Source organism: Pelophylax lessonae, assembly GCF_965119305.1.
Source record: "Pelophylax lessonae genome assembly, chromosome: 4".
Classification (NCBI taxonomy): domain Eukaryota; kingdom Metazoa; phylum Chordata; class Amphibia; order Anura; family Ranidae; genus Pelophylax; species Pelophylax lessonae.
The window spans coordinates 186,584,360-186,600,063 of NC_138771.1; the positions used below are offsets into that span (position 1 = coordinate 186,584,360).

General features: G+C 40.0%; 1 protein-coding gene across 1 annotated transcript in view; it reads left to right on the forward strand.

Annotated features, from left to right (window-relative positions):
* SEMA3C (semaphorin 3C) overlaps positions 1 to 15,704 on the forward strand; it is a 218,378-nt gene that overhangs the window by 144,943 nt on the left and 57,731 nt on the right. Inside the window, exons 5-6 of the mRNA XM_082256716.1 lie at positions 10,024 to 10,143; positions 13,825 to 13,915. Of these exons, the coding sequence (XP_082112842.1) occupies positions 10,024 to 10,143; positions 13,825 to 13,915 (211 nt within the window). The remainder of the gene's footprint in view (positions 1 to 10,023; positions 10,144 to 13,824; positions 13,916 to 15,704) is intronic.

The window sequence follows — 15,704 nt, forward strand, 5'->3', positions numbered from 1 at the left end:
ATAAAATAACACCTTACATTGATTATTTGTGGGTAATTGCATTCATTTTAGGTGTAGGAGGGAAAATCATTCCACCACTGCTGTCTGCTCAAGGAATCCCTAGCAACCTCAGGAGGAACCCTGGTTGAGAAACTATTCCATACTACATTTGAGTGATCCACTGGTATTTGAAAGAGTTATATTACATTGTTAGTCTACACAAAAATGGTGTGCACAAACCAGTGCCCCACTACAAGAATTATACAAAGGAGTATTCCCCTGGGTTTGGGATTTTTAAGGCACAAAATTATGAATGATTCAAAGATCTATGCAAAAAATTATAACATTTATTAAAGTGATAAACATATAAGTATAAACATATTAAAAAGCATTACAGGCAATGTGTGATCATCAAGAATACAACCATAACCGTGAGGTGACTATAACCAGTACCCAATATATTTCGGGAAGTCAGTTCCCTTCTTCAGGGGTGGTTTCAAAACGGAGAAGTGTTATGGTTAGTCTTGTGATAAAACGTAAAGCCTGTAGGGTGATTAAAAAAACAAGCTGGTCTGCCACACATGTGAGTCCACCGTCCTAGATATTTGTGTATCCCATAGGTCAAGAACGACCAATATACTGGATTATATCATGGAAAGGATCTTATTGTAGGTCTCCTGTCTCCCAGCAAATGTGGCCACCTGAAGTCCCAAAAGGAGGCCGAGGCACCAGAAGGTAGACAATATGGACCAACTGTATAGTTTTAGACAGCGGGTAGCACATATGAGGATCCACCAGCGTGGTCGAAAAGATATTTTCGACCACGCTGGTGGATCCTAATATGTGCTACCCGCTGTCCAAAACTATACAGTTGGTGCATATTGTCTACCTTCTGGTGCCTCGGCCTCCTTTTGGGACTTCAGGTAGCCACATTTGCTGGGAGACAGGAGACCTACAACAAGATTCCATGATATAATCCAGTATATTGGTCGTTCTTGACCTATGGGATACACAAATATCTAGGACGGTGGACTCACATGTGTGGCAGACCAGCTTGTTTTTTAATCACCCTACAGGCTTTACGTTTTATCACAAGACTAACCATAACACTTCTCCGTTTTGAAACCACCCCTGAAGAAGGGAACTGACTTCCCGAAATATATTGGGTACTGGTTATAGTCACCTCACGGTTATGGTTGTATTCTTGATGATCACACATTGCCTGTAATGCTTTTTAATATGTTTATACTTATATGTTTATCACTTTAATAAATGTTATAATTTTTTGCATAGATCTTTGAATCATTCATAATTTTGTGCCTTAAAAATCCCAAACCCAGGGGAATACTCCTTTGTATTGTTATTTAGGGATGTGGCACATTCTTTTGGTCCACCTACCATGAGCAAGCCTTTCACTACAAGAATTATGGCTAGTACCACTGATGACGCAGTTTATTACTGCACCCTCTCTTGTGGACTGAAAACACAGCATCTTTTCCCTTTGAAATGATACCTGGGGGTATCCCTGACACCCAAGATATTGCTAGAATACGACTATGCTCTGTACATTATCATTAACTTATAATATGGTACCTTTTCTAGAATGATGACACAGAATCCACTGACTACCACCACCCACAGGCTGATATCCCAAAGCCACTTGAAAGGGAGACACAGTGGTCCTACATTCTCATAGTCAGATAGTATGAGGACATTTACAGCCAGCACATCTAAGGACTTAAGCCACAATATATTCCATTTTGTTCTTGTTTCTTTATAAGACAGAGGCAGTCATTATTCTATATGGCCAGTCTTGGTGCACATATGCACAATTTCCCAAACAACAGGGACCATGAGAGCAGAAACCACTTCGGGTATTTTTACTGTGGAGGTAGCCTAGATTCAAGGGTTTAGGCCAGTCATGTCCAAAGTCCGGCCCGCGGGCCAGTTGTGGCCCTTCCTTTACTTTCATATGGCCCCCAGAGACACCGCTGATCAATGTCTCTCTCTGAGACATTGCACATCCCCGCCCCAATGCCGTTGCGATGGCTCGGGGGCAGGGCCTCTGGTCTCCCTCTGCAGCGCGGCTTCTCCCGAGTCCCGCCGGGTCCTGATCCTCCCCCCGCTCTGTTCTATGTGCCTGGCGCCGCCCACGACTGCGCGGGAGTGCAGAAGGAATTTGAAATCTGCATTCCCTCTCTCCTTCACCGCACAGCCACCTGTAGAAGCTGTGTGGAGCTGACCGAGGAGGTGTCATCTCTTCTACTGCCTGTCTAAGTAAGTGTGATTTTATCCATAAAGCACTGATGCTTTGTATTTCATATACATATATACATATATATATATATATATATATATATATATATATATATATATATATGTATGTATATATATATATATATATGTATATATATGTATACGTGTTGTAAGTCCCGCCTCCTATGCTGACCTCTATCATAGGCTTCGGGTCTTCCGATGACAGCGCATCCTTCCTTCTCCTCTGCCCCGCCCGCCCCCTTCTACCTCTCGGCGCTGCTTCCTGGGCTTTTTAAAAAGTGATTCGGATAGTGTCAATGGCACTGGCGAGGCTGCAATTATGGGCACTGCGCAGGCGAGGCTGCAATTATGGGCACTGCGCAGGCAATGCTGCAATTATGTGCACTGCGCTGGTGAGGCTGCATGTGTGGACACTTCACTGGCGAGGCTGCAATTATGGGCATTGCACTGGCGAGGCTGCATATATGGGCACTGCGCTGGCAAGGCTACAATTATGGGCACTGCACTGGCGAGGCTGCATATATGAGCACTGCGCTGGTGAGGCTGCATATATGGGCACTGCGCTGGCGAGGCTGCAATTATGGGCACTGCGCTGGCGAGGCTGCATATATGGGCACTGCGCTGGTGAGGCTGCATATATGGGCACTGCGCTGGCGAGGCTGCATTTAAGGACACTGCGCTGGCGAGGCTGCATTCGTGGGCACTGCGCTGATGATTGTATTTAATTTTAAATGTCAGGCAAAATGGTCGGCCCTCACGCATGTTAACTTCAACAAGTCTGGCCCTCTTTGAAAAAAGTTTGGACACCACTGGTTTAGGCAAAATGATCCTTTAAAAATTGAAGTGAAAAACCCAAGATATATCCCTTTTAAAATTGACTCAGCATTAGTATGCAGCCGAGAAGTCAGAGTTGCAGCTTCTGAGGCTTCTTACCTTGAGACAAGTTCCCTTTAAGTTTTCAGATAATTAATTATACAGAGCAATAACTGTATAAAGTTAGCCGGTATGAGTTTAATTTCCTTCCCTAGCTAAGCCATAAAACTCCATGTGAAATGTAGCAGAATAGTTCCTTGGATATGGTGTAATATGTCATGTTTGAATGTGTGAATGATCATAAAAAACAAACCAGTTTATCTTGAAGACTGTGAGAGTTTGACAAATTAGACCTAGCAGACATTTGTTTTATTTATGTCTGCTATCTTTTTTAATTTGTAATCATCTGAATTTGATTCAAAATGCAAAAATATACCGGGATAGTCATCTATTCAGAAAATGCTACGTTTTATTGCCTACATAAATATGGTAAAATTTGTGTCACTGACAAAATACAAATATAAAGTAGGTTTTTTTAAATTTCAGTTTTGTTCACTTGCAAACATTAAGGCCTCATGTACACTGCTGCTGAGAAACGGACGTTTTGGAGCAGTTGGGCGTTTTTTTTCAGCAGCCCCTGAACTCTCCTCTATGTTATCCTATCTGTCCATGTACACTGAGACATTTATAGTTGTTTAGAGGCAGTTAAATTTAGTGGCATTTTTTTTTTAAAGCAAAAAAACTAATTCAGACGGAAGTTTATTGGCATTTGAACGCCAAGTGCTTGTAACAGCACGCAAATGCGTCTAAACACGGTAACTCGCATTTGTAAGCATTTTGTTTATAGGTGTTCTCAATGGGGATCCATTTCTGACCATGTTACAATGCAAAAACGCTTCTAAATGCAAACGCCACTTAACGCGCATAAACGCGGCATTTAAACGTGGCAAAACTGACGTTTTTAACCGCCGGTTACTAGCTGTCAAGTTCCAGCATTCAGGAGAGGTTTTCCAATGTCCCATGTACATGAAGCCTCAAGTGGTTCTAAAGACGAAAGGTGTTTTACCTTAATACATTCTCTGCAATAAGACAAAAAATACGTCCAATACCAGCTCTCCCCTTAAATACTTACCTGAGTCTTGTATCAATCCAGCATTGTGCCCATCTGAAGGTCTTCTCTCACATCTTCCTGTATGTATAGGGCACAGAGGCAGGAGCCAGTGGCCAATGGTCAATCAAATGGGGGGGGGGGCAGGGGGGCACACCTAAAGACAGGAGCGCACCCATTCGAGTGCCCCATCAGCAGCCAACTTGCTATGGGGGAACTAAAAATAAAAAGAAGGGGGTAAGCCACCGCTCTGTGCAATACTATTGCACAGAGCAGGTAAGTATAACAAGTTTATTATTTTTAATAAAAAATACACAGCTTTTAAAAGCGCTTAAAAAAAAAGGGAGTAACGCATACAATAATGTTTATTTGTCTAATGTGTTAGGTTCTAATGGTTTGACCATATGAAGAGTAGCACACAGCTGCACAGCAGAAGCACTCTCCAACCTATTGGCTTTTTATCTATTTTATCATAATTTATCATAATTTATTGAAAAATTTTACCTTCATACTTAAAGGGTAACCAGTTAGCTGCAACCACTTCTAGTTCACTGGTATTACTATTCTGGAAGCACAGCCTCTGTATTCTTTATTTCAGGAAGAAAAGGAGGGTTATGCTGATGTTATTTCCAGATATTGCTCCCCGAGAAAATGAATGTGATATCATTTAATGACTGTAGATTAAACAACTTGTACATCTTACCAAATTGCATCTGTTCTCTGCACATGAAAAAATAAAGTGGTTGTAAACTTCTGTTATGAAATATGAACAAAGCACATCCTTCTATAGCATGTACTCAAATCAATCCAGAGCACTAAGTGTCATTTCTATATGCTGCCTCACCCCTCTACTTTCTACATGAGTCACTTCTGACAAGTTTTCCTGACACCAAGAATTAAAAAAAATGATGGGGAAGGAGCCCCATAAGGAGGGATAGAGGGGGGGGGGGTGTTCCTTCCCTCTATTCAGCTTTTACAAAGTGTAGCTTCAAAATTGCCCCCCCTCTCCTTTTTTCTGAAATCTCAGACAAGCTATATAAATCCTGGATTTTGAACGGCTGCAGTAGTACAATTTATGTAGGAGGATTTGTTTAATCCCTGGGTATCACCAAAGGCCAGTCACTTCGCTGGGTATATACAGCTGCAAGAAAAAGTATGTGAACCCTTTGGAATGATATGGATTTCTGCACAAATTGGTAATAAAATGTGATCTGATCATCATCTAAGTCACAACAATAGACAATCACAGTCTGCTACTAATAACACACAAAGACTGAAATATTGCCATGTTTTTATTGAACACACCATGTAAACATTCACAGTGCAGGTGGAAAAAGTATGTGAACCCTTGGATTTAATAACTGATTGAACCTCCTTTGGCAGCAATAACTTCAACCAAACATTTCCTGTAGTTGCAGATCAGACGTGCACAACGATCAGGAGTAATTCTTGACCATTCCTCTTTACAGAACTGTTTCAGTTCAGCAATATTCTTGGGATGTCTGGTGTGAATCGCTTTCTTGAGGTCATGCCACAGCATCTCAATCGGGTTGAGGTCAGTACTCTGACTGGGCCACTTCAGAAGGCGTATTTTCTTCTGTTTAAGCCATTCTGTTGTTGATTTACTTCTATGCTTTGGGTCATTGTCCTGTTGCAACACCCATCTTCTTTTGAGCTTCAGCTGGTAGACAGATGGCCTTAAGTTCTCCTGCAAAATGTCTTGATAAACTTAGGAATTAATTTTTCCTTTGATGATAGCTATCCGTCCAGGCCCTGACGCAGCAAAGCAGCCCCAAACCATGATGCCCCCACCACCATACTTTACAGTTGGGATGAGGTTTTGATGTTGGTGTGCTGTGCCTCTTTTTCGCCACACATAGTGTTGTGTGTTTCTTCCAAACAACTCAACTTTGATTTCATCTGTCCACAGAATATTTTGCCAGTACTGCTGTGGAACATCCAGGTGCTCTTGTGCAAACTGTAAACGTGCTGCAATGTTTTGTTTGGACAGCAGTGGCTTCCTCTGTGGTATCCTCCCATGAAATCCATTCTTGTTTAGTGTTTTACGTATTGTAGATTCGCTAACAGCGATGTTAGCATTTGCCAGTGACTTTTTTAAGTCTTTAGCTGACACTCTAGGATTCTTCTTCACCTCATTGAGCAGTCTGCGCGGTGCTCTTGCAGTCATCTTTACAGGACGGCCACTCGTAGGGAGAGTAGCGGCAGTGCTGAACTTTCTCCATTTATAGACAATTTGTCTTACCATGGACTGATGAACAGCAAGGCTTTTGGAGATACTTTTATAACCCTTTCCAGCTTTATGCAAGTCAACAATTCTTAATCGTAGGTCTTCTGAGAGCTTTTTTGTGCGAGGCATCATTCACATCAGGCAATGCTTCTTGTGAAAAGCAAACCCAGAACTGGTGTGTGTTTTTTATAGGGCAGGGCAGCTGTAACCAACACCTCCAATCTCATCTCATTAATTGGACTCCAGTTGGCTGACATCTCACTCCAATTAGCTCTTGGAGATGTCATTAGTCTAGAGGTTCACATACTTTTTCCACCTGCACTGTGAGTGTTTACATGGTGTGTTCAATAAAACCATGGCAACATTTCATTCTTTGTGTGTTATTAGTTTAAGCAGACTGTGATTGTCTATTGTTGTGACTTAGATGAGGATCAGATCGCATTTTATGACCAATTTGTGCAGAAATCCATATCATTCCAAAGGGTTCACCTACTTTTTCTTGCAGCTGTATAAGCATTTACAACCACTTTAAAACGTCTATAATTTCTTGCTTCAGGCTAGAACTGGCCACTATTATTATTAATAATAATATTAATAATAATTGTTTCTACGGCTGTTAAGCATGGACAGGACCAGTTTACTCCCATTCAGAGTTCAAGATTCTAATCTGATTGGGCTAATTAGCAGCATTTGTTTCAGACACCTTTTTAGGTCATCTGCTGAGATGAGCATGGCAGGGGCAACCATTCTTCTTCTATTATCATTATTATTATTATTATTATTATTATTATTATGCAGGATTTATATAATACTCCACTTAAAATTTTACTAAACCCAGGACTTAAGTAAGGACCCAGTAGTTAATGTTGTTCACTCAACATAAGTTTATGGCTGATTGGTGTAAATCTCTGGTTACTGAGAGACTTGCTGGTAGTCAGATCATTAGACTTAGGCCATACAGGGGATTTTTTTTGTAGCTTAAAGTGTTATTAAACCCAGGAGCCTGCATTTACTATATCTGGTCTCCCACAGTACACAGAGCATGGAAATGTAATTATTTTAGTAAATTTAAACTGATGAATACATTTTTTCATCAGCTGTATATAGCAATTAGAGCAATCTTGTGACTTGTATCAGTGAGTGCTGATAGATTGTAGGAGGAGTTTTCATTTCTCCCACGATTGTCCTATCAGGCTTCAAGACCCTTTATTCTCTGTCTGAACATGTCTGGAGAATGCTGATTGAGCCTGTGCTGATCACATGTACCCTCCCAAGAAAAAAAAGCTCTCTAACTATACACATAAAACTGTGCAGCCTGACTCTATAGAGATTACATTTTAGGTTATTTTTTTGGAATCATCGAATGAAGGAAATGATCAGTGAAGATAGGACCAGCCTTTTAACACAATGCAGAGGATAACCCCTTAGAGCTTTACTGCATATACAGACTGATTTTACTGTTGTGGCTTTAGTAACACTTAATCATTCACCTGGGGTGGCATCTTCATTGTTAACATAGTGTTCCAAATTTCAGTATGCCCCCATCCACAGACCATGTTACCCCCCACCAAAAGTTTGTGGGGAAGAGCCCCTTGTCCTCTCAACATTGAAATAAGCTGCTTTCTAAATGCAGGTGTTTGGAAGCTGGCAGTGGGTTATAGGGGGATCAGGATGACAGGGTGTAGTGTATTAGGAATGTGTCAGTGGGTTTCAAACTTGCCAGGTGTGATGAAGATGAGGATGACAGGTGGTGTGGTGTTATTGAGGTATCAGTGGGTTACCAGGTGTAATGAGGATGACAGGGGGTTGGGTGTTAATAAGGTTGCAGTGGGGTGCCAGGTATGATGAAAATGAGGATGACAGTGGTTGGGATTTTAGCAAGGTTGAAGTGGGGTGCCAGGTGTGATGAGGATGAGGATGGCAGGGGGTGGGGTGTTAGCAAGGTTGTAGTGGGTTGCCAGGTATGATGAAGATGAGGAGGAGGATGGCAGTGAAGTATCAGTGGGTTGCCAGGTATGATGAGGATGAAAGGGGGTGGGGTGTTAGCAGGGTATCAGTGGGTTGCCGGGTGTCATGAAAATGAGGATGAGGATATCAGGGGGTGGGGTTTTAGTAAGGTATCAATGAGTTGCCAGGTGTGATGAAGATGGGGATGACAGGGGGCGGGTGTTAGCAAGGTATCAAGGGGTTGCCAGGTGTGATGAGGATGAGGAAAACAGGGGGTGGGTGTTAATAAGGTATCAGTGGGTTGCTAGGTGTGATGAGGATGGCAGGGGGCAGGGGGCAGGGTGTTAGCAAGGTATCAGTGGGTTCGCAGGTGTGATGAGGATGACAGGGGGTAGGGTGTTCGCAAGGTTGCAGTGGGGGTGCTAGGTGTGATGAAGCTGAGGATGACAGGGGGTGGGTTGTAGTAAGGTATCAGTGGGTTTCCAGGTGGGATGAAGGTGAGGATGGCAGGGGGTGGGGTGTTCGCAAGGTTGCAGTGGGTTGCCAGGTGTGATGAAGATGAGGATGACAGGGGGTGGGGTGTTAGCAAGGTATCAGTGGAGTGCCAGATGTGATGAAGATGAGGATGGCAGGGGGGTGGGGTGTTAGAAAGCTTTCAGTGGGTTGCCAGGTGTGATGAAGGCAAGGATGATGATGACAGGGGGTGGGGTGCTAGTTGCCAGGTGGGATAAGGATGACAGGGGAGAGAGAGAGAGAGAAAAAAAAGAAAAGGCACAGAAAGAGAGAAAGAAGGATCACAGATATGAAAAAAGAAAACATAACACATTTTTGGCACGATCTGTATTATTTATGAATTTGGAAAATGGGAAATAAATTTATTTTTAAAGTTTCAAAATCTCTACGGCCTTGATATGCATGTCTGCAGGCTGTAACTGATACTGTTGAGAAGTCAAAAAAGAACACTGCAAAAACATGTACAGGGGTGTTATCTCCTTTATGGAATCACTGCCTCTTGAAACCCACTACAGCCTGTGTCCTCATGCTTTTAAGGGAGGCGGAGTATCCATCAATCAAGATGTGACATTCCGCCCACTGTGTTCTTTTTTAGTTACTGGGCATAGAGGAGGAGGGAGGGACTGGGCTGTCATTTAGGATCTGTATACATGCCCAAATGTGTGATGTTAATACCATGTGACCTGAATAGCTCAGCTACAACCAGGGAGACCAAACTGAGCATGTGCAGCTGAACTACACTTACTGTGCTTATCTGGACTTGTCCAGAGTAAATGTGCAGGAGGGGAAGGATCTGTGCATACAGGATCACACAGCCTTTTTACACAATGCAGAGGATTAATCACTTAGGTTACACAGTGAGCATAACAAGCATGCTATTCTGCATCTACAGACAGATTTTACTGATGTGGGTTTAGTAACACTTTAAGCCTTGACAGAATATGTATCTGCTGAGCTTTTATCCAAAGTAGAAGTGTATGGCACGTTGGTATGGCATGGTTAAATATCCAAGGGTCACCCATATAAGGAAAAGAACTAAATATATTTGTAGAACAAATTATAATATGTTGTTACTAAGTCAGGTGTTTAGCATTTTTATGGATTAAACACTTTTTTTTTTCTTTTTTTTTGTTCATAGCATGGCTGTGGTAATTTTGTACGCGTTATTCAGAGCTTCAACCGAACTCACTTATATGTTTGTGGAAGTGGAGCCTTCAGTCCTATATGCACATATGTCAACCGAGGCCGGAGATCTGAGGTACAGTGCATAATGTTACTAAGATTAGCTAAGACTGTGTCAGATTCCTTTTCAATGTATAATGTGTCTCCAAAATATCTGTAGCCCATCACTTTTATCTGTAACATGAGTTTTAGTTATCACTACATTTCAGAATGTGTAAGAGAGACAACAGCTTTCATAGAGTCAAAGAAAATAATGTGACATTATGGAATACTAACCTTAGAACACATCCCTCTAGCAGTGCACTGTCATTGCTGACAGGACTTCCATCCCCCTCGCTCTTCCTTCCGGGTTCAGGGGCTCCAGCCATCTGATTGGCCAAGCTGCTGCACAGAGCTCTGAAGGGACGGCACAGGTATGCCATACCTTCAGAACGCATGCGTCAGTTACATGACCGTCTGCATTCAGATTGAATGTATCCTAAATGGTGCAAGCTTAGGAGATATTCACTGTACCTACAGGTAAGCCTTATTATAGATTTACCAGTAGGTACAAGTAAAAACTTTACTACCACTTTAATGTGACATGCCACGCAGTCAGTGGGACACAGTTAAAAGCCAAATTACAGAGGTGTTAAGTTCATGTTTGGGTATACTCTAACCACCCCCCATCACTCCCCCCCCCCTCCACACCACAATTGATTATATGCCACATTTACTTACCTAAATCTCTGACCATGACATAACTTGCATGGTCCCGAGTTTCCTCTCTTCCTACAGCAGGATGGGCTTGTCTTTTTTTCAGGTGGCTGCGTCCATAACTGCCTTGGTGGCATGGGCACTTTTCAGTGGTGGTGTTCTCTTGGCCTCTAGACCAATTTTGCCTGGGAATGAGCTTTTAATTATTAGTCCTAAGGAATTTTATTGGACTTCAAAGAAACATAGAAACACAGAAGATAAATACAAACATATTGAAACATTGTTGGGAGGTTCAAGGTTTCCCTCATATAACATCAACAAAGGAAGCTGGTACAAATTTCATTTGTACAGATTCATGAGATACAAAACATAATATATATGAAAGACATGACTTAATGATATGGTGTTAAACAGTCAGGGTAATTATGAAAGTAATAAAGGGGAAGATGCTATAAAGACAAGTATATGCGAATAGAAGATCAATGCAGGCAATAAATATGATACAATACTGTAAGGAACCTAGGTCCTATTGCATATACCCGTTAGTGTAATTTGTGTTTCAAGAAGAGTGCACTGGGAACTAAGTACATAGCCAGATAGTGGCAAAAGATCCCAGAAGAGAAAAAAATAAATAAATAAAGGGAGGGGTGTAAGGGGATGTGAGGAAGAGGGAAATAAAGGGGGATTTGGGGAAGAGAGGAATGGAAGGAGAGCTCAAAAGGGGGAGGGGGAGGGGGAAGAGGAGGGAAGACAATTGACATCTAGGGAAGGGTAGTGGAAACAGGAAAAAAAATGACATAGAATGGAAGGGAGAAAGAGACGCATGAGAGTCTTGTAGCCTTGGTTCACACTGATTCAGCTTTGCAATCATACTACTTCTGCAAGATTTCAAAGCACAGATCAGTGTGATTTGCACCTACGTGTTCATTGTGACTTTGTTTAACTGAAGTCTATGCAAGTCACAGTCAAATTGGCAAAAAGAAGTGCAGGAACCTTTTTTAAAGTTGCTATGATATGAGTCATGGCAATTTGAACAGTTCCATTGCAGACAATGGGGTGCAACTTGTCATGTGACTTGGAACCATAAAATCGCATGGCAAATCGCATCAGTGTGAATGGGGGCTTAATTGTTCATTGGCACAGCTACTATGGGAAGTTTCCTTAATTCGTTTTTACCAAGTTATAGAACTTGACCCAGCTGAACCAGTTTTAAAGAAAATGTTTTGCAAATTTTTTAACACAAAAATATTATCCAATATTTTCAATAGAAGAACACTGGAGAAAGATCTTTCATTGAAATGGTGTACCAATTTGTTATAATGCCTCTCTTTTGCAATTGTTTTTTTGTATTTTTTTCTTAAATTCTTCTTTTCCCATATTTTTTTTCATCTGTCTATTTACACCAGTTCTCCTTTTCCTTTTATAAAGTTAAGTACTTAAAGCGGAAGTAAACACATTGATTTGACAGTTTAAAAAACAGTTACATTTCCGACACGTGCCGAGAATGTAACTGGCACATTGTTTGTTTCTCTCTACCAAACTGTCAGATCATCCAATGGCTGGTGTTATAACTGATCACATGTGCAGCATCATGGCAGTTGAAGATCAAACAGAGGCCAAGATGGCAGCTTCCTTGGCTGAAAACGATAGGAAGGATTATTTCCACTTTAATAAATAGGATGATTTATTTAAAATAAGTCATGGCATTTTAGTTTGTCTGCGTCCTCCCTACCAAGTTTTTTTTTCTAGTTAAGAAAGAAGGATGGGTCGTGGGACTTTGTATGAGGTCGGCCACTTCCTAATAGAAAAGATATAGCAATCACAAAATAATAATTAATAATTTATTAAATAATGCATAATAAAACAGTTATATAAAGCACAAATGAATAATGGACATACACAATTTAGGAGACTTGACATATCAAAGATAGATAACATATATAAAAGTACATTCCATATTGTATGAATAAATAACTTAAAACTGGATCATAAATGACACTTGGTCAGTCTCCAAAAGGTAGGGCTTCATAACTGTGAACTCTACGCGTTTTGTGGCTCTTCATCCACTCATCAGGAGCTTAACTAAAAATTGTATCTGTAATATAAATTAGTATTAGAATAAAAAATCACCTCTGGGATGGAGGTCGGTCATTGGTTTTACTTCAGATCATATTCCTTTTTTTTCTAGTTGTTTGGGCCATAAACAGAAGCTGTTTTTTTTTCATAGGGTTGTTTTTTGTTAAACTGTGCTGTGTATGTTATCACATCACATGTATGTTTGCATAAGTAGCTGAGACACTTGATGTTTTATATGTGTTTTGGGGACTTCTATTGTAAGATCTTCCCTTTGTTTTATGACTGTCTTCATTACATGGTGGTAAAAGGTTAGGTTAAAGGTAGAAGGTTTTATACCTTAATTATTTCTCAGCATTATGTATGCAGCTCTGTAAAATTGTGACATAAATGTTGGAGAGAAGAAAATTTACTTCTAATTTATTTTCAAATAATTTCTGTTCTCATAAATGATACTGTACCTAATATCTTAATAGTTGAAATAACTCTATATGAAGTACTACTCATATAGTTTGTGATGCAGCAAAGCATAAATATGCCCTCCACTTCTTTAAAAAAAATAGTCGATTGAAAATATAATGCAGACATTAAGACAATATTTTGAGCAGTTTTCAAGATCTGCATTATATGTTGATAGTCATTTTCTAGTCTGTCCTGCATAAGAATGTATTCTACAAAAGGTCACAGGAAACATTCTTTCTGCACAGTCACACTAAAATCAAAGACACTATTCATAATTTAAAGAACAAAAGGCTATTTAAAAGCATGTGCTGCAGATTTGATTGAGAGAACCTATTAAACATTGTAGCTACCTAGTCAGTGACATTAAATCACTAGGGATTTTATTTTCTACACAGTCATTATATAGCAGTAAAATTTTCAGTGAAAATAAAGGAGATGGGTATATAAAGTGATATGTTTTTATGCAGATATGTATGTTACAGAAGTTAAATTACGTTTCTCCTTATATGAATCATTTTCATTCCAGGATCGTGTTTTTTTAATCGATTATAAAAATGAATCTGGAAAAGGCCGCTGTTCTTTTAACCCAAGAGTAAACACAGTGTCTGTTATGATCAGTAAGTATCTATTAACAATACTAATACATATATTACTAATACTCTTATATTATGCCACAGTTTTCTGCAGCATGTCAATGACACTTGCCAGTTACACTGAAGCAATCTTCCTAGGGTTTAAAGACATATCATTTTTTAAAGTCCAAAATATTGTTTACTTTTTCAGTGAGGGACTCCAGCAAAACATCTGATCAGTTATTTTTTGATTCATAGTGTTAACGACTTATCACAAAGTTATCCATTTGCATTGTAAATGCTGCATTTGACTGATATTTCGGCAGACATCCAACTTGCACAATTTGATAACTAGTGTGCATTTCTTTTGCTAAATTTAAATAATTTTAAAGAATTTCAGTATTGAATATTACAGTAAAACCTTGGATTGAGAGTAACTTTTTCTATGGGGGTTTTGCAAGACAAGTACATTTTTTTTTATCGATTTTGACTTGATAAACATGCGATGTCTTGATATACAAGTAGCGTCACGTAATAACTAAGTATAAAAGAGAGTGTAGCAATATGGTTACATTTAATAAAGTACAACATTTAGCAACTCACATGGTTAATGATTAAAACACATCTAAGTATGCAGGCATCCGGGGTAAAACTGTCCACATAGACGATCCCCTGCACCGCCATCACCGTCATCCCTTCAATGCTGCGATCCACAAGCACTTCAAGCCTTGCTTTCAGATCACTCTACTACAGGGTAGTCTTCCCAGTCATTATTGCAGACTGACAGTGGTGAGATCCGCTTCTCTTCTCAATTATACTCTGTAGCTACTGCTGGATTTTGCTTCTAATCCCCTTGTGGAGGCCGCCATTTGAGGATGGACATTTTATGGTTTAACAATCTCCACATTGCTATAATCTTTTTATATAGACTATAAACTAAAGGACTTATAAATAAATGGTTGTGGAGTGAATTTCCATTATTTGCTTTGATATACTCATGCTTTAGATTACAAGCAGGTTTCCAGAACGAATTATGCTCGCATTCCAAGATTTTACTGTATTTACTTATCTAAGCGAGCAACTTACATTTTCCAGGTACTTAGTGAGAGCTGAAATGGCATTCTGTAATTGTGAATGTTTTTGGTATTGAAATTCATCTATTGGCTAAAGTGGTTTCATTTTGGTTAGAGTGTGCAAGTCTGTCAGCACAGAGTCACTTGTATAGAAATATATGCCTGCCAAAGGAGTCACTGTACTTACCTTTCTGGTGGCCCATTGAAAAGCCATCTCTTCATTGCTTCCCAGAAGCTGCATTTATGGGGTTATGTATTTATGTGGTTGAATGGGTCAAATACCTGTTTCCCTGCCAACTGGAGTTTCTCTTTTGCTGACAGGGTCACTTTAAAACCCTTGTCATGTTTTATTGCTATTTTTGTCTCTGCTGGACAGATGTACCTTTCCATATATCTTGGTAACTATATCAATGAGACAAAAGGTGTTGGAAACTACAAATAGTTATAGTTGCCAAGTAGGAATAGTTGTCACTAGAATGGGAAAAGATGGTAAATCTTCCAATGGAGTTTCCTGTTCTGATGACAGCTGTTGAGGGTCAGTTTCTCCTGATTGTAAAGACATTTCCTTTTACTTGTGGGACACCAAGTCAAGGGAAATCTCACCAATGGTACACAGACATCAAGAAACAAACATTCCGTTAAAAGTTTTGGTTTATATATAATTTTAGATGTTCATACTGATTAAATACACATGACTAGGTCAGAGAGTGTGATTTTGTTTGATATTGAACACTAGAGTACACTACATGCCTTCATCAACA